This window comes from Panthera pardus, unplaced genomic scaffold (assembly GCF_024362965.1).
Source record: "Panthera pardus isolate Hobbes unplaced genomic scaffold, ASM2436296v1 HiC_scaffold_11, whole genome shotgun sequence".
NCBI classification, from domain to species: domain Eukaryota; kingdom Metazoa; phylum Chordata; class Mammalia; order Carnivora; family Felidae; genus Panthera; species Panthera pardus.
Genome location: NW_026526666.1, coordinates 55,735,192 through 55,755,338, shown reverse-complemented (window position 1 = coordinate 55,755,338; position 20,147 = coordinate 55,735,192). Strand labels below are relative to the sequence as shown.

At 35.6% G+C, this 20,147-nt stretch overlaps 1 protein-coding gene across 12 annotated transcripts in view; it reads right to left on the bottom strand.

Annotated features, from left to right (window-relative positions):
• Nucleotides 1-402: 402 nt before the first annotated feature.
• Nucleotides 403-20,147, bottom strand: part of DOCK7 (dedicator of cytokinesis 7) — a 224,801-nt gene continuing 205,056 nt past the window's right edge. For 7 of the 12 annotated variants that reach the window (XM_019449049.2, XM_019449050.2, XM_019449053.2 and 4 more), the window contains 7 exons: nt 18,660-18,785; nt 16,573-16,662; nt 16,219-16,455; nt 15,736-15,879; nt 14,500-14,606; nt 3,905-4,072; nt 403-862 (listed from right to left, as the gene is read on the bottom strand). In XM_019449049.2, coding sequence (XP_019304594.1) covers nt 820-862; nt 3,905-4,072; nt 14,500-14,606; nt 15,736-15,879; nt 16,219-16,455; nt 16,573-16,662; nt 18,660-18,785 — 915 coding nt within the window. In that variant the 3' untranslated portion in view covers nt 403-819. Of the gene's footprint in view, nt 863-3,904; nt 4,073-14,499; nt 14,607-15,735; nt 15,880-16,218; nt 16,456-16,572; nt 16,663-18,659; nt 18,795-20,147 lie in introns of all 12 variants that reach the window. The other 5 variants (XM_019449048.2, XM_019449051.2, XM_019449054.2 and 2 more) reach the window with 1 other exon arrangement.

The window sequence follows — 20,147 nt, the reverse complement described above, 5'->3', positions numbered from 1 at the left end:
ATCTGAAACACAGGAATCTTCCATGTTAATTGCTGAGAGTCATGAAGTGCATACTTCTATCAGATTTGAGGATTAAAGATTTACTGTCACTGGTAGCAGCTATCCCAGTTTTTAATCATTATTTATAGACAAAAGTTTCATCAGAGAAACTTATTTCTGCAATTTGTTCTAAATCCCTTTTTTGAGTATCTAAATGGAAAATAACTTAGAAACCAGTTTTAAAATTTCACAAACCACTTATCAATATCTGTCTCTACCCATCCATTTATTTAACTTGGGGCTCTTTGGCCTATAAAAGGTCAATTTCATTTCATTTTTACTTTGCTAGTTTTGGAACAAGTTCTTGTATCAACTCAAGATTCTCTGCTTTTGTCAACAAAAATTTTTGAAGTCTCAGTAAAATTAGTGTAAACGTTCACATATTTAATAGTACCTTTAAAATAAGCATTACTACATTTAAAATGGTTCCAAAATGAATCTATAAATGGTAATATAAATTAAAAAATACAAACTTAAAGTAAATAAATTTAACATTAGCTATGGTATAAATAATAGTAAATGTATAGTGAGTCATTACTTTTGAGTCTTTAAAAAAAGATAACAGCATATTACCAGAACATGAGAAACCATGGCCATGATTCTCAAACTTCAGTGATCTACATTTGATAATGTTTTGGCCACTGCATTCTTCAATGAGTAGTAAATTAATGCTAGAATTTCCAAGTCCCAAGTCTTGTCTTTCAATAGATCTTAACTTCTTTCCACACTCAATGTTGAATACATGGCTCTTTTCAAATGAGTAAGACAAGTGCATTTATTTCAAAGATCCATTTTGCGCAGGCTCATCCGACTGAAGGAATCTCTGGAGAGAAAATGAAGGGATACAAGTAAACGATTTTCGTATATTCCTTTAAAATATGCTTTACGGTACTTCTTTCTGCCAGAGTTACCTCAAAGTTTTATCATCCAAAACTTAAAAATGTTTTTTTTGGCCAAGGTCTTTTTTTTTTTTTTTTTTTTTTAATGTTTATTTTTGAGAGAGACAGCACAAGTGAGGGAGGGAGAGAGAGAGAGACACAGAATCCGAAGCCGTCTCCAGGCTTCGAGCTGTCTGGGGTTCTAGCCCACCAACCCTAAGACCTGAGCCGAAGTCAGACACTTAACTGACTGAGCCATCCAGGTGCCCTTGTCATCAAAGTTAACGTTCAAGTTATGTGTTCATCCTATACATTCTGCCTTATATATTCTAATTTATAAACACCGCTACAAAGTATATTATAGTAACCACTTTGCCAAATCCACTGATCTTTATTCGTTTTTCCAATAAGTGTATTAGATATTGTGATAAGACGGGAACTAATGGGAGAGATTTCAGAAAAAGATTTGGGATTATTAAAAGGGAAAAAGGGCAGGTGTTTCTTATTTAAAATGTTAAATTCCAAGAATTCAGTGGTTCTTAAACTTCTGGGTTTTAGGTCTTTACACTTAAAAATCGAGGGTTGTTTATGTGGGTTCTAAATTGATATTTACCGTATTAGAAATTAAAATTAAGAAAATTTTAAATTATTACTTTACAAGATAACCCATTACATGTTACTATAAATAGCATTGTTTATTAAAAATAACGTAAGAATGTTAGAAGAATGGCATTCTTCTAATGTCTGGCTTATTAAAAGGCTAGATTTTCATATCTGCTTCTGCATTCAATCTTTTACAATATCACATTGCATGTAGTCTCTGGAAAACTCCACTATACTCATGAAAGAATGAGAGTGAAAAAAGTATTTGTTACTAATATGAAATTAGTTTTGATTTAGGAACCTCAAAGCATCTCAGGAACCCACCCCCTTCTTTGTGTTCTAGATCACACTTTGGGAACCACTATCTTAATATCTTTTAAGCCTACTGCACAATAATGTTCCAGATTCTGTTAATCAGCAAAATAAATTCAAGTTCTATGGAAATGCTATTTTCTAAGTTCTGAAGAAATTAAGAGTGAAGAGAATATTCTTCAATACCTCTTAATGTATTTTATCTGAAACTGGTTTCTTTTGTTTATCCTTCCTGCCATCAGGGTTTACCCTGAGGCTTATGATCTCCATGAAAGAAGAGGGCAGGTACAAAAAGATCATGTTCAGCTTTGAATCTCAAAGCTTGGTTGTTTGGTTCTGTGGAAAATAGCAGTCTTGAAAGCTAGACACTGCTCACCACACCAGCATCCCCAAAAAGCGTCCCCCCCCCCCCCCCCCCCCGGCAAAACTGCCTGCAAACATTTAAAAAAGCTTGGGGGACTGACCATAATAGATGGCAGAGGAAGGCAAAACTCAGGATTATGGTGTGAAGGGGAAAGCTCCTTCAGATAGAAAGGACACAATGTTTCCACTGAAATGGGCTACAGATTTGAAGAAAGCAAGACTAGCCTTAGCAAACGGCATGACTATGTGAGGGACCCAGCACTCTCTTCCCAGGACCTTAGACCGAGGAGTTTAATAATAGTTGACGTGGGTCGAGGCAACAAGAAAGCAACAATTCCAAAAAGATGGGGGGAGTACAAAGTAAAGGGGACTGGTGCTGCTTCCCACTAAGAATTTCAAGAGGAAACAGATCAGTATAAGATGGTGGATGCAAAATATATTTTGCCAGAGATAGGATTTTAAGAAGGCCGGCTTTGGATCCTCTGTCCCCCATCCCCTCCCCGACCCTCCCATGCTTTCTTTCTCTTTAAAAAGACCCCCCCCCCCCCCAACCCCGTCTTCCTCTGTTATTGTAGAGCTACAACAATGCTCCATGTCGGGGACATGACATGCAGGCACTTAGTAGACATTCTTTGATTTTTTTTTTTTTTTTTCCAGAGGTCTAGATGTAAAAATATATTGGATCACTGAAGAACAGGGACAAATTCCCAGATGATCAAATAGCTAGTTTGACTTAGCTGTATGTATTTATACCAAAACATTGTTTTCACATAAGCAACTTCAGAGGCCTTCCAGATATTAACTAAGTACAGTTTAAGAGCTTTACTGTTATCAGTTCAAAGAAAAGGGTGGTCAAGTATTGATGCCACAATAATTCAATAGTTGTATGTATATTTGGATTTCAAAAGGCAAAACAAGGGCAGTTAACATGCCATGTCCAGAATTCAGGTGCTAAAAAAGTAAAATGTTAAAGCACTACATGCCTAAAATTTAATTTCCATTAACAACCTCTTAAAGGTAGGTATTATTTTATTTGTCACAATTTGTGGAGAAAAATACTGAAACCCTCTCAATATTCCATGGGGTCACCTGTCTTAAAGATAATTTTTTAAATTTATTTTTGAGAGAGAGAGAGAGAGAGAGAGAGAGCATGAGCGGGTGAGGGCAGAGACAGAGAGACAGAATCTGAAGTAGGCTCCAGGCTCTGAACTGTCAGCACAGAGCCTGACACGGGGCTCGAACTCATGAACCATGAGATCATGACCTGAGCTGAAGTCAGATGCTTAACCAGCTGAGCCACCCAGGTGCCCCAGGTCACCAATTCTAATATAACCTAGAAGAACATACTGTATACTATTTACTGTTAGGGCTGAGGAAAATTAATTACCCAGTTCCTGGTACATTCTACTTAATTCTCCCATGAAAATAACAAAGTGTAACAGGACTTTAAAAGAAATAGTCTTAGGAGGTCAGACTTAGATGTTGTATCTTGGTTAGTATGTGTGCCTAACACAACTTTATTATTCTCAAATTACAGAACTGACTTCTATTAAGAGGGTTATTCACAATAGGCTACTTTAACTTGTTAGGTCTCAAGAGACAATATCTGAAACCATGTAATAAAGTTACACTAATTCATTATTAAAACAATTCAAGCAGATTTCATTTTCCTGAAGATGTCCAAAATAATAGAAAATAAATAAGCATACCTGTGGCAGGTGACAGGTAATACTGCCTTGTATAACTGAGGGATCTTTCGGTTTATCAGAGGCTGTAAGGCCTCTTTAAGGCGATGATAGTTTCTCTCCAGTTCCCTTTGATACTCCTTTTGATCTGGCCCAATTAAGCTCTTATTTTTTCTTAATGCATCCTCACACCTAGGAAAAACAGTGTGTTATCAAAAGATTTCTTCTGGCATAGTTTGAGGGCTTGATGCTATTATACATACTCGCCATGATAAGGTCAGTTCTTCAGTTGAATATTAAATATCCTCTCTTTGGGTTTAAGGCAGGGAACAGATGATCAACTAGAGTTCTTTTTTTTTTTTCTTACCATTTTATTTTTTTAATTTACATCCAAGTTAGTTAGCATACAGTGCAACAATGATTTTAGGAGTATCAACGTGAGTTCTTTTAAACTCTACCATTCAGTTTTCATTTAATTGAAAATTATATATTTCTTAATGTTAAATCTTAAGTCATTTTTCTCCACATCACCGCTAGACTAAAAGCTCTTTAAGGGATTCAACCCCCCTCATTTATGTAGCAACAATGGCTTCTGGCACCGTGGTTTGACAGTATTCAAATAACTTTCTTAAATGAATAGTTCTTGATAATAATCCTTTGTCCAGTTTATTTTAGATATTTAAGAAAACGTATCTGGACCCTAACATATCAATATAGTAGGATGTTAAACAATGTACACATATCATTACTGGCAGAATTGTAGCTAAGTGATGTTTCAGAGGAGAATGTGTAGCTTCAAATGCTTATATATTTTTTTTAAAAAGGCTAAAAGGGAAGAGTTAAGAAACTCAAAAAAACAAAACAAAACAACAAAAAAAACAAACCCGGAACAAACTCGAAGTCAACTCACAATCCGCCCACACAGAAAACAACCTGCAAATTCTACTACACATCCTAAGGATAGATAATTCCACTGTAACAATTATTCTACAGTAGAGAGGGGGAAAAGACGTATTTCTGAGACGAGTTTCCAACTCCCGTTTCAAGGCTGGGATATCAAAACCTAATTGGGACTCTAAAGGAAAAAGTGTAATCTCACCCATAAACACAGCTGCAAAACTCCTGAACAAGACAACAGGGAACTATTCTTCTAATATGTCACACATCCAAGCTCCCTACACTCCTTTGATAAAAATTTTAAGTTTGTCATGATGAAAATGCAGCATAACAAATAGGTGGGAACTTCTTTAACCTAAGTATCTAAAAAAAAAAAAAAAACCTGAAGAAAACACTATACTCAAAGGTGAACATTCTTTCCTTTTAGATCAGGAACAAGAAAGTGATACTATTCAACATAGTACTGGAGGTCCTAAACATTACTGTGAAAAGGGAAAAAAAGATTCTTTTTAGAATTAACAAGTGAGTTTGGCAACATCCTCATGTAAAACTATAAAATTCAACTGCACTCTGTATACCAGCAAACATAATATAATTCTAACGATACCATTCACAAAAGCATAAAAGTGTGAAATACCAAGAAATAAAACAAGATACAGAAGGCCTCTATAGAAAATTAAAATATTAAGAAAACAAAAGAGAACTATATCATATCTATGGACTGGAAAGAGTCCGGTTATAATAAAGAAGTTCAACTCTGTCAACTTATCTACAGACTCAGATTATTAGTTTGGGGGGGGGGGGGAGGGTGGTAGTGGGAATGATAATTTGATTCTCTAATCTACATCAAAAGGAAAAGAGCCAAAAATAGTCCTTGAACAAAAAATGAGAGAAACTGCTCTGCCAGATATCAAAGCTGCAGTAATTAAGACAGCATGATACTGGCTCAAGGAGAGAGAAACAAAACTGTGGAAGATAATAAAGTGCACACCAAAATGAGCACCTAATTTATGATAATACCGCAAAGCAGGAGAGAAAGGGCGATCTTTGAAATAAGTGGTGCTGTGTCAACTGGGTATCCATATGGAAAAGAAATCCGACCCCAATTCATGCCATATTTAATAAGTGGTATTGAGAATTATCAATTATTATGGACAAAAATCAAACTAATCCCACCTTGAACCATACTCAAAACTCAACCGCAAGTGGATTTTTTTTTAAAAAGCAAAGCCTTTTTTGCTTTCTTCCCCTTTGTTTAACCTATACTGAGTTTTAGAGATCCCATTAAGTTGGGTTTTAGAAGTTAATACAGAATACTATGGACTCAGTGGAAACGTAATTTCTTAAGACACAACAAGCAACAGTCATAAGAAAAAGACTGAATCCTTTAGCTACATTAAATTTAAGAACTAATGTTTATTTTTTTAAAAAGGGGGTGCTAAACCCTAAATTCAGAGAAGATATTTGTGATACTTAACAAATGATAAAATATTATATATCCAGATTATATAAATACTCAGAAATCGGTAAGGAAAAGAATCCAATAGGAAAATGGAACATGTAACTTTACAGACAGGAAAGGGAAATGGCTAACAAACACATGACAAGATATTCAACCTCTTTGAAAAAGAGAAGTGCAAATTTAATCCATAATCACATATTATTTCACACTAAATTGGTTAAAAGTCAAACTGCCAGACAGTAAGTAGCGGTGAAGTTATATAGCAACAGTAAGGCTCAAACGCTACTGGTGAGATTTAATTTTGGCTTACTTTGTTTTTATTTTTTAAGTTGTTAAAAGTTTTTGATTTTAATTCCAGTGTAGTTAACATACAGTGTTCTATTAGTCTCAAGTGTACAACATAGTGATTGGACATAGTCTAAACATTACTCAGGGCTGATCATGGTAAATGTACTGTTTAATCCTCCTCCCCTCTGGTAGCCATCAGTTGGTTCTTTATAATTAAGAGTCTGATTTTTGGTCTGCCTATCTTTTTTTTCTCTTTTGCTCATTTGTTTTGTTCCTTAAATCCCACATGAGTGAAATCACATGTATTTGTCTTTCTGACTTATTTCACTCGGCATTATATCTCTAGCTCCATTTGTGTTGTAAGTGGCAAGCTTTCTTTTTTACTCCATTGTAAAATACTCCATTGTATATATACACCATGTCTTGTTTACCCACTTATATCGATGGACACTTGGGCCGCTTCCATAATTTGGCTATTGTGAATAATGCTGCAATAAAAAAATTTTTTATTCACAATAAAAAAATATTGTGAATAATGCTGCAATAAAAATGTATCTCTTTGAATCAGTGTTTTTGTATCTTTGGGGTAAATACCCAGTAGTGCAATTATTAGACCTTAAGGTAGTTCTACTTTTAACTTTTTGAGGAATCTCCGTACTGTTTTCCACAATGGTTGCACCAGTTTGTGCAAGTCCCAGATTGTGCGAGAGTTCCTTTTTTTCCACATCATGGCCAACGCCTTTTTTTTTTTTTTCCATTCTGAAAGGTGCAAAGTGATACCTCACTGTAGTTTTGATTTGCATTTCCCTGATGGTAAGTGATGGTGAACATCTTTTCATGTGTCAGTTGGCCATCTGGATGTCTTCTTTGGTGAAATGTCTGTTTATGTGTTCTGTCCATTTTTAAATTGGATTTGTTTTGGGGGGCACTGAGTTTTATTAGCTCTTTATACATTTTAGATACTAACCCTTTATCAGATATGTCACTTGCAAATATCTTCTCCCATTCGTAGGTTGCCTATTAGTTTTTGTTGATTGTCTCCTTCACTGTGCAGAAGCTTTTAATTTTAATGTAGTCCCAGCAGCTTACTTTTGCTTTTATTCCCCTTGCTTCAGGAGACATATGTAGAAAAATGCTGCTATGACCGATGTCAAAGAAATCACTGCCTGTACTCTCTTCTAGGATTTATATGGTTTCAGGTCTCACATTTAGGCCTTTAGTCCATTTTGAGTTTATTTTTGTGTATGGTGAAAAAAGTGGCCTAGTATCATTCTTTCACATGTAGCTGTCCAATTATCCCAACACCATTTGTTAAAGAGACTTTCCCACTGCATATCCTTTCCTCCTTTGTCAAAGATTAATTGACCATATAATTGTGAATTTATTCTGGGTTTTCTATTCTGTTCCATTGATCTATGTGTTTACTTTTGTGCCAGTCGCATTCTGTTCTGATTACTAGAGCTTTGTAATATAACTTAAGTCTGGAATTGTGATACCTCCAGTTTTGTTTTTCTTTTTCAAGACTGCTTTGACTATTTCAGGTCTTTCATGGTTCCATACAGATTTTAGAATTATTTGTTCTAAAGTTCTGAGGAAAATGCTGTTGGTTGGGGCGCCTAGGTGGCTCAGTCGGTTAGGCGGCCGACTTCGGCTCAGGTCATGATCTTGCGGTCCGTGAGTTCTAGCTCCGCGTCGGGCTCTGTGCTGACAGCTCAGAGCCTGGAGCCTGCTTCAGATTCTGTGTCTCCCTCTCTCTGACCCTCCCCTGTTCATGTTCTGTCTCTCCCTGTCTCAAAAATAAATAAACGTTAAAAAAAAAATTTATAAAAGAAAATGCTGTTGGCAAGGCGCCTGGCTGGCTCAGTTGGAAAAGTGAGCAACTCTTGATCTTGAGATTGTGAGTTCACGCCCTATGCTGGGTATAGAGATTACTTAAATAAAAACACCATAAAAAAGAAAGAAAAACGTTGGTATTTTGACAGAGATTGCATTAAATCTGTAGAATGCTTTGGGTAGCAATTTTGTTCTTCCAATCCATGAGCATTCCATCTTTCCATTTCTTTATGTCATCTTCAATTTCTTTCATCACTGTTTTACAGATTTTTAAAAAATGCTTATTTTGAGAGCACACACAAGCAGGGGAGGGGCAGACAGAAAGGAAGAGAGAGAGAATCCCAAGCAGGCCCCGTGCTGCCGGTGGAGAGCCTGATGAGGGGCTTGATCCCATGAACTGTGAGACCAGAGCTGAAATCAAGAGTTGGACACTTAATGGACAGAGACACCCAGTTGCCCCAGTATTTTATAGTTTTCAGAGGACAGGTCTTTCAACTCTTTGGTTTATTCCTAAATATTTTATTATTTTGGTTGCAACTGTGAATGGGATTGCTTTCTCAATTTCTCTTTCCGCTGCTTCATTATTAATGTATAAAAATGCAAGAGATTTCTGTCCATTGATTTCTTACCCTACAACTTTACTGAATTATCAGTTCTAGTAGTTTTTTGGTGGAGTCTTTAGGGTTTTCTATATATAGTATTATGTCATCTGCAAATAGTAAAAGATTTACTTCTCCCTTGCCAATTTGGATGCCTTTTATTTCTTTTTGTTGTCAGAATGCTATGGCTAGGACTTCCAGTACTATGTTGAATAGAGAGTGGACATCCTTGTCTTGTTCCTGATCTTAGATGAAAAGCTCTCCAGTTTATCCCCATTGAGTATGATGTATGCTGTGGGTTTTTCATATACAGCCTTTATTATGTTGAGTTATGTTCATTCCCTCTAGACCTACCTTGTAGAAAGTTTTTATCATGAACGGATGTTGTACTTTGTTAAATACTTTCTCTGCTATCTATTTTTTTTATTTTGTTAATGTTTATTTTTATTTATTTTTGAGAGAGAGAGAGAGAGAGCAGGGGAGGGGCAGAGTGAGAAGGAGATACAGAATCTGAAACAGGCTCCAGGCTCTGAGCTGTCAGCACAGAGCCTGATGTGGGGCTCGAACTCACAAAATGCGAGTTCATGACCTGAGCCGAAGTTGGATACTTAACCGGCTGAGCCGCCCAGGCACCCCTCTTTGCCATCTATGAAATGATGATATGGTTTTTATCCTTTTCCTTATTGATGTGATGTATCATGTTGATTGACTTGTGAATAGTGAACCAACTTTGCACCCCAGGAATAAGTCCCACTTGATTGCAGTGAATGATTTTTTAAAACATATTGTTGGATTCATTTTGCTAGTATTTTGTTGAGGATTTTTGCATCTATGTTCATCAGAGATACTGGCTTGTAGTTCTCTTTTTTTGTGGTGTCTTTATCTGGATTTGGTATCAGGGTAATATTGGCCTCATAGAATGAATTTGGAAGTTTTCCTTCCTCTTCTAGTTTTTGGAATTGTTTGAGAAGAATAGGTATTAAATGTTTGGTAGAATTCGCCTGTGAAGCTGTCCCATCCTAGGCTTTTGTTTGTTGGAAGTTTTTTGATTATGGATTCAATTTCGTTGCTGGTAATCAGTCTATTCAAATTTTCTATTTCTTCTTGCTTCAGTTTTGGTAGTTTATAGGTTTCTAGGAATTTATTTCTTCTATGTTGTCCAATTTGTTGGCATATAATTTTTTGTAGTATTCTCCTGCAATTTTGTTGTTGTTTTGTTTTGAGAGAGAGAGAAAGCACATGAGCAGAGAAGTATTGTTTATACTTCTGTGGTGTTGGTTGTTATTTATCCTCTTTCATTTGTGATTTTGCTTATTCAAGTTCCTGCACGTGCGCTCTCTCTCTCTCTACGAGTCTGGTTAGAAGTTTATCAATTCTGTTGATCTTTTCAAAGAACTAGCTCCTGCTTTCCCTGACTATTCTATTGTTTTTTTGTTGTTGTTTTTTTGTTTTTTTTTTTTAGTTTCTATATCATTTATCTCTGCTCTAATCTTTATTATTTCCTTCCTTCTGCTGGTTTGGGGCTTTGTTCTTTTTCTGGCTCCTTTATGTGTAATGGCTTACACACTTTGGAAAAAAGTGGCATTATCTGGTTGAGGTTGAACCTATGAACCAACAACACTACTCTTAGGTATGTAACTCCTAGAAAATCTGTTGTCAATTCAGAAAAAGAAGGATATTTGAATATTACTCTTTGTAACAAAAACAAAACAAAAACACAGGTAACTACCAAATATACACCAACAGAAAAATGAATAAATTGTGGTATATTCACACAATGTAATATATAAAAATAAAGTAAATTTAGGTGTATCTCACAAACTTTGAAAACAGCAAGTCACAGAAAAATTATATTCACTGTCCATTTATATAAAAATATGCAAAATGAAAGTGTATTATTAAAGGATACATTAATTTATGAGAAACCATAAAGACAATAAAGGAAATAATAAATATGAAATTCATGATAGTGGTTACCTCTAAAGGAAAGTAGAGATGCTATCAGAAAAGAACATATGAGGAGGTGATCTCAAAGCAATGATAATGTTATTAAGCAGGGTGGGTAGGAACATGATTTTTTTTTCTCCCTGTTCTTTAATAACAAGTGTTATAAATATTAAATCCATTTAAGATTTAATGAAAATTAGTTTTAAAATATAAATCCCAAAATATAAGAAGTAAACACATGCAAAAGTGTTCACTGGTTTTAGGAATAAAAGAATGCAAACGAAAGTACCATTTAAACTGATTAACAAGAGATACCCTACCTAAATGGCATTACTTAAAGCAAGGTGTGCTGAGATTAGTACACTTGCATACTTGGCACTGTTTGATACTTAGAAACTTTTTGCAACGCATGATGTATTAAGGGCTCGTAAAAATGTTCGTGTACTTTGGCTTAGTCATTTCATGCTTAAAATAGTATGGAGGCTCCTCAGAAAATTAAAAACAGAAATACCATTTGATCCAATAATCCCACTACTGGGTATTTACCCCAAGTAAATGAAAACATTTAATAAAAAAGATATATACACCCCTATGTTTATTGCAGCATTATTTACATTAGCCAAGATATGGAAGCAACCTAAGTGTCCACTGATAGATGAATGGATAAGTAAGATATGGTATATACAAACAATTGAACATTACACAGCCATGAAAAGCATGTGATCTTGCCATCTGTGACAACATGGATGGACTCAGAGATATTATGCTAGGTGAAATAAGTCAGACTAAGAAAGACAATGATATGACTTCACTTATATGTCGAATCTAAAAAACAAATGAACAACAACAACAAAAGAGCAGAATCAGATCTAAGTGCAGTAGGAAGATGGGCAAAATGGGTGAAGGAGAGTATGAGGTACAGGCTTCCAGATACGGAATGAATATGTCACAGGCACAAAAGGCACAGAGAATGGCATAGAGAACATAGTCAATGATACTGTAACAGCATTGTATGGTGACGGACAGTAGCTACACTTGTAGAGAACACAGCATAAGGTATAGGAAATCACCATGTTGTATACCTGAAACTAATGAAACATTGTGTCGACTATAATAAAAAATATTTTAAAAAATCCAACACACTGGATAACTACATCACGCTTAAATTCAACTTAAATTCAAACATTTGATGAAATAAAGTAACCATTAGAAAGTTTTAACTTTAACTGAAAAACAAAAAATTCTATGTATATTGTAAGTGAATTTTTATAAATATATATGCATACTGATATAAAAAATTAAAGGTAACACAAAAGGTAGCATGACTTTAATAAAATAATTAATAATAAAAAAGGCTATAATTTTCTTGATAAGATTTATATTTTATAGTTTGTTTGGTGTTTCTGCCTTTTTGTCATTTAAAATGAAGAAAACCTTCTCTACAGTTGGTAACACTTAAGGAGACCTGCGCACTACAAAAGTTCATTACCTTATCATCAATATGCACAGAGGAGGATATATATGAATGTAATAATGTAAAAATTCCAAATAATGGCAAGAAAAGCCGTATCTGTCTCTAATTAAATGTGTATGACCTAAAGAAGTATGTATTGTTCCAAGACCATCTGGCTGACAGATAGCAGGGTGTTTTTGGTTGTTATTTGAAACTTTCCTAATAATAAAACTAATGCCAGCTATTAGTCAATTTTACAGGTATAAAGCAGATTTCCTTCTTTCACTACCACAGTTCATTTACTTCATATACTTGGAGCTGTTTCCTGCTGCTTCCTAAAATCAAACCTAGAAGGGGTCTAGGCCACTAATCAGATTATGGAATCTCAGACTTCCAGTGAAGCTTTTTGAAGTCTTTTAAAAGATATTCACCATGTTCAGGCAGGAGAGACTGATAGGAATTCATGATAGCTATTGCAATGAGAACATGGGAAATTCCGTCTTAAAATACTTGATTATGTTAGCATTCCTCATAATTTTCTGATGACAAAACTGATATAAAATTATCTCTACCCCTGATAAAGCTGTTCAATGAATGATTTGATAAGAGAAAGCACAACAGGGAGTCAAAGACTGGGTTCTGATGCTACTTTATTAGGTGATAGTCATTTACTTAATGGTACACAAGGCTCTTACAATCTAATCCCAGTCCACTTACCCAGTATTCGACTGTCTCTCTTCACAGATTTTATGGTTCCAGCTTCATTAAACTATTCACCTTTCTCCGAAGAGACTCTGAACTTTGCTCATGCTGGTTTTTCTTTTTTTCTCTTCTATTTAGTATATGCTTTCTCCCTGTATCTGTCTGAAAACTAATATTCTTCCTTCCAAGGTCCATATCAAATGTCGACTCCTGTGTGCAATCTTCCCTGGCATGACCATGTAAAATTAATCATTCTCTCTATTTTGCTTTCAGTGTTAGTAAAGCAGGAACCAGTATCAAGTTGATAAATGACTGTTTTTCCTACTGTTTCAAAATTTAATATTTACTAAACACCTATTTATTATGTGCCAAATATTATTTGTGCAGAAAAGAGTTAACTGTAGGCCGGAGACTGCTATCCTTCGAAGGCCTGTTTGCAAGGATGGCACTTGGTTAGTGTCTTGGAATTTGGACTTTGGGAGGTAATCATTCCCAGAAGATAAGAGCGGCTCAATGTGCCTAAACTATTTACACAAACATTATGGCTTATGCTGAATACCTGCTTTCATTCTGTGAGTCTGGAATTCTGGTAGATACCAGGGAGAAGGTGTCTATGTGACCAGCCCCCAGCAACAATCTTGGCACTGAGTCTCTACTGAGCTTCCTGGGTAGACAACATTTCACACATGCTATCCCAGCTCAGTGCTGGAGGCGTCAGGAGCTCCTGTGCAAATCCCCTAAGAGAGCATTGTGGAGCCTACAGCTGGATTCCCCAAGACTTCACTGTGCCTTTTTCCTTTGAAGGTTTTACTTTGTCCCTTCTCACAGCAACAAATCATAGCCATGACTACATCTATATGCTGAGTCCTGTCAGTCCTCCTAGCAAATCGTTAAAACTGGGGGTGGTCTTGGGGACCCCGACACACCCATATATTATTTCACTTAACTTGCACAAGCAGATATTATTATCCTTACTTTACATATTAGAAAATAAAGGATCATAGAGATTAAGTGACCTGGAATAGGACACACGATTACAAAGACAAGATCTGAACATAAATTTTTTGCTTCCACGTTTGTTGCTTCTGTGTTTCCTGAGGGAAGGGAAACCAAAACTTTCCCATTGAAGGTTCACCATAAATAATGATTCTCAGGTTAAATAGTTAAATGGTCTAATAATAGTTTCAAGTTAAAAAAAAATTTTGAGTCTGGGCTCTTCTAATCTTTAAAATAAAAAATATGGCATTACAGAGTATTGGATATGTAGGGGGGGATACATAGAGGCCCGGAAGGAACAGGAAGTAACGCACAAACTGTTTCTCACTGTGAGATGCTTTCCTAGATTCTCTCTTTTGAATAGTCCCTTAAGGACTTTATACCATTCTGTGGTTTGGACATTCTCAAATGTGAGGATCTTTATGTAGGAAGTCTTGAGTACCTTTTAGTAAAATCTTTGAAGCACAGTCGTAGTTTATTATGATGTCTGAAGAGTTTTGGATCACTGGGTATTTCAGATAGAAAAACCTGGGCAACTTCCAAAGGCCCCTGTAAAATAAGAACATAAAACAAGTGTGTTTTGGTCTTCTCTAAAATCAGAGGTAGAATTTACCCAAATGATTTTTTCTTAGCAATGAGATGGTTCCACTTAAGCTTAATGCATGTACGTCTATGCCTATATTAAAACTTCTCACAGACAGATTCTGGCAATTGATTTGCAGCTTCTCTTAATGCCAAATCTTATATTTTTAAGTACTGCAATTAAATTAGTGCATTTTTCAAAGAAAAGAGGAGTTCAAGGACTATCGTATTCATAGAAGCATTGTGCTTTGTACTTTTTATATTCCATAATTTACCCTGGATGCAGTCAGCTGTTGGAGATGACCTTTTGTGACTGTTATACCTTTTGGAAGTAAAACCCCCAAATCATGTATGTTTTTAGGGGTAAAGGTGTTAAAATATTTACTTCAGTATTGAAGTAAATCAGTATCGATAGGGCAGTATCAGTATTGATAGGGCACTTTTTGGTTAAAATATAAGATACATAATATGAAATCTTACTTGAAGCCTTTCTGGATTTTACCTTACCCTGGAATATTCCCTAATCATCAGCAAGAGAAGCTGAATGAACCCATCACAAGGAGATAATGGGGATGGCTTCTAATCTGCATATGACAAAACAACAATAATACGTACGTATGTTATTAAAACTTTCAAAGCGAATCCACATTATTTATTTCCTGCTCATGACTCACTGTGAAGGAGATGTGGAGAAGAAACACCAGGGAGTACTAAAGGGGCAGGCATTCGCATGTTTGTACGTAGCTCTGAAAATGAGGCCTTTTTAGATCACGTTCATTTAGGACAAGATTTTAAAGGAAAGGCCATTTTAAGTGAATCAGTTCCTTCTTAATAGAATGTTTGAGAACAGATGGGTAGACAAATACAGGCAGTACAGGAGGAGGCATGAAAACCTTAGTGACAGATCATACTAAAAAGATTTTTGTTTTTCAGTCTATCTTCATTTATCCTTTGTGACTTCTGCAAACCACTTCTAACACAAATCTTTTTCTCCCTGATCTGACACTTACCTGTGATCTCTGTGAAATGTAATCATGACATCATTCCCAATTCCACTTATGACGGAATTTACAGAGTACTAGTAAAAAGCACTAACCTGATTCACTGTTGTGCCTACAGACCCCTGGAGCACCATCTGAAGCATTTTGGGGTCTGCTGGATCCTGATGTGTTGCAAATGCCAACTCCTGAGTCTTTTTCTGCATATCTTCAATAGCAACTTCAATTGGGGTTAAGATGATCTGGATGAAATAACATTAGGTCAGTGTCCTGACTGAAAACTATTTAATGAGCTTTATATATAATCAATTTTTTAAAAAGTGGAGACTAAGTATAAATTATTGTCCAGTAACATAATTCCAAACTTTGGATGCCTTAAAAAAAAAAAACCAACCTTTTAAAGCATAAACTAAGGGTAAACTAGGGACCAAGAAAAGAAGCTGAAATTAATGACTCAAAAATGGGTAAACTTCTAGTACGTTTACACATGAGGGGCAGTACATAATGCTACATCCACACTGTTCTCACATGGCTGCAATGTATTGGTTTCATTAATCCTAGTTCCCTGTTTGGGGACTTACCTCCTCCTTGTGAGTGACATTGACCCTTGTTTTAATATAAGGAAAGGCATGAGAAGTAGTCAGAATGGTCTTCCGTTTGAATTGTTCATGAAGTTCCCCATGGGCACGGCCATCTAAAGTGAAGGGCGTACAGTACATGAAACGGCGAAGATTATAATTTTTGTCAAAATAGGTGATTCTGTCCTTCATCTCATATGTGTCAAAGTATGGCTCCACATAGGTAATCTGAATGTATGCCTAGGAAAGAAAAAAAGCCCTTCATTTTCTCACTGTTAAGTCATCATTTAGTCCTTCTCCCTCAAAACCACAGTCTCAGAGATATACGTATGTACATTCTGGTCTAATTAACCATACCTTGTTAGGATCTAATTTACACTTGTCTACAGGATTAGAGTCCTTGATTACTTCAACCACATCCTCTCCAAATCTTTCTCCATAAAATCCCTACAATAAAGAAAAAGAAACCTTTTACATGAAGTTAACATTAGAGAGTAGAGAAAGCCTCTCAGGGAGACTTCTGACCAAAATTAGGCTAAGTTCATGTACAACCATCCGAATAATTACAAAATAATTATTTAGGTTCACAAAAATTATACTTAGCCTATTAATCTGATTTTATTCCCATCACTCACTTTAACACAAAATAAAATAACAATTTTCTCCAATAAAAATACTGGATTCCATAAGAGGTCCTCAAGAAAAACAAAAAGGGAACAGAAAGCAGAAACAAAAGAAGCTCAGTATCTTTGATGTATAGAATCTTACTATTGAGTTTGATGTGGCCTGACTTCTTACAGATATGGGTCAATGAACCAGCATTCATTTTATGAATGATTTAATATTCCAGAATTTTCAAATAAAGGCATTGATCTGTTGAAAGTTTTATACTGGTTTAGATTTTGAAAAGTCAGCCCAGTCAAGAATGTAGTAACTTTGCCATTTAACACTGAGTAGCAGCATGGGCAATGGATGGAGATACTCAATAGGAAAAATTAAATCTGAATCTTCAAAGGAGAACCCCTGCTCTTCCCTCAAAGATAAGTTTTATGATTGAGTAAATTTGGAAGACACCATGTCAGCATTTCCCAAGACTTATTTAGCTCTTAAAAAATAAAAAGTCACACTTTAAGCCAATTTATGGAAGGTGAACACAAGCATGTAACAGTCAAGAAATTAACATCAGCTGAGAATAAAAACAAGCCCCAGAACATTGCTTCTCCAACTATTATGTGAATAGAAATAACCCAGGGATCTTGTTAAAAATGATGAATTTTTTTCTTTTGTTTCAAGTTTTTATTTCAATTCTCATTAGTTAACATATAGGGTAATATTGGTTTCAGGAGGAGAATTCAGTGATTCATCACTTACATATAATACCTGGTGCTTAACACAAGTGCCCCCCCCCTTTTTTTTAATGTTTTATTATTTACTTTAGAGAGATAGAGCACAAGTTGGGGAGGAGCAGAGAGAGAGAGGGAGACACAAAATCTGAAGCAGACTGCAGGTTCTGAGCTGTCGGCACAGAGCTCGATGTGGGGCTCGAACTCATAAACCGCCAGATCATGACCTGACCTCAAGTCGGATGGCTCAACCTACTGCGCCACCCAGGCGCCCCGTAAGTGCCCTACCATCACCCATCCACTCTCAGTTTGTTCTCTACAGTTAATGTCTCTTATGGTTTGCCTCCCCCCACCTCTCTTTTCTCCCCCCCTTCCCCTATCTTCATCTTTTTTGTTTCTTAAATTCCACATATGAATGAGTTCAGAACGTCTGGGGTAGGGTCTGAGACTCTACATTTCAAACAATCTCCTAGATGATGCCCGGTGCTTTCTAGTCCTGGACTGCCTTTTGAGTAAAAAGAATAAAGAAAGGTTGGAAAGAGTAACTACAGCAGAGAAGATTGGTAAACCTCTTAATATGAAAATTTATCATCTTGGTGAAAATGAATAAGGAGTGAAAAAGAAGGTTAAGGGGTTCTAAGAAGTGTTTTCAGGGTGTGATTTCAGGCTTTTAAGTCCTAAAGGAATCTCCCTGGGAATCAGGCCAAAGAGATAATGCACTTGGGTCAGAAATTTCTTGAGGTTCTAGTTCCAATTCTATTATTAGTTGCTACGTAACTGCTTATGTCTTTTTCTACAAAGTGCAGATAATACTATACACATTTCTCTGTAAATCACAGTAATTCTGAAGGGTGTAGGGCCTTCTAAGACAGATGTGAAAATAGAGCCTCAAAAAGAAGCAGTTAATATTATTTTACTGTTGCCATAAAAGATTTGAAGGATTAGAAAGCATATTACTGTACCTATCAAAAAATCTTTATTTTGTAAAGGAGTAGTTTGGCATGATCTGGCTTATTAAATGATTAGATCTGGATCTGACAGTCTATTCATCATAGAAAATACAAATTAAAGATGACATTTATAAACTACTGCAGCATTCACCTCCAATCTGTGAGAGATCTCCGCAAGTTTGGTTATTGCAGGCTCCTTGTAGACAAATTCCTGTTCATCCAAATCCCCGAACTTGGTTCCATAAAAACCAACACGAAAATAGGTGCCAAACATCCGCTTACCATCCTAGGTGTAGGAAAACAAAGAAACCTTAATACAAAGTTTTTTTGTTTTTTACATTATGTTTAGATTGCTACTACGGTATAAAATTCTCAAAAACTGCAAAAATATTTAATTTAAAATTACAATATTTTATTTCTCAAATGAACTTAAAACGAAGTAAATAATCTTTCTTTTTCATTTTTTTCTAACAAATAACGTTATGCAATTAGGACTTTTATCAAGTGACTAAGTCACATATGGTATAGGCTTTTCACAGTTTGTACCAAGTGACCACCTCAAATTGGTCTGTGTTTTTAAGTCCCTACGCAACTGAGATAAATTATTTTCCTTACTGTAAGAAAAGATGCTTGGGATACCATGAACTGTGTCTTAATTATTCTGAAATTACAGCATACTAAATAAAGTTAAATTTAAAAATAACACTGATATTTTTAGTTAGCATTTACCTTTATATATAATCCCTTTACAAATGTAATAAATGAGATCATGAAAGTTAAAAGCCGGGTATATAGCACCTGGCACAGAGGAGACAGTAAATGTCAAGACCATCAGGAAGCCCTGACATAAAAAATTTACAATAGGGAATCCCTCTGCCAATAAAAATATTTATACGTGGAAGAGTAACTAAAAATGGAATATAAAGGGGAAAATTCATGAATGAAAGATAAAAAGAGAAAAATTTGACATGAGTTGGTTATTCTAAAGTCCCCAAACCACCTACTGCATGCATTAACCACACATTCAAGTACAAAGTACACTAAGATCATCTGAACTCTTACACAGTGCATTTGAAAACAAATTCCTTCAATAAAGATAAAATATTTGGAAGCTTTCTATGCAGTCTTTACAGTTCATTTACAACGATATTTCAGAAGGATTTTATGGTAGTGCCTATATACAGAGCCACACATAAGTATTCAGAAACCTCTGAATTCTCTTTAAGCCTAATCTGTCTTATACTTATTTTTCCTATATTGAGTTCTTACTGGAAGGCAAAAGGATATGTAAAATAAGTCACAAATTAAACAGATAATTAAGCAAAACTCTGATCCTTAATACCAAAAAAAAAAAAAAAAAAAAAGTACAGTGACTAAAAATATCCCCACATTTTTACCCAGAAGAAATACAGTTTTGAAGAAAAAAATGTCTTTGGCACTAAAGAAACTTGAGGCTTTTAATTTAAAGTTTCTTTTCAGGTGGTGCCTGGGTTGCTCTGTCAGTTGAGCATCCGATTCTTGTTTTTGGCTCAGGTCCTGATCCCAGAGTTGTGGGATCAAGCCTCACATCTCTCTCTCCCTCTGTCCCCCTCCCCCACTCTCTCTCTCTCTCTCTCCCGCAATAAAAATTTTAAAAATA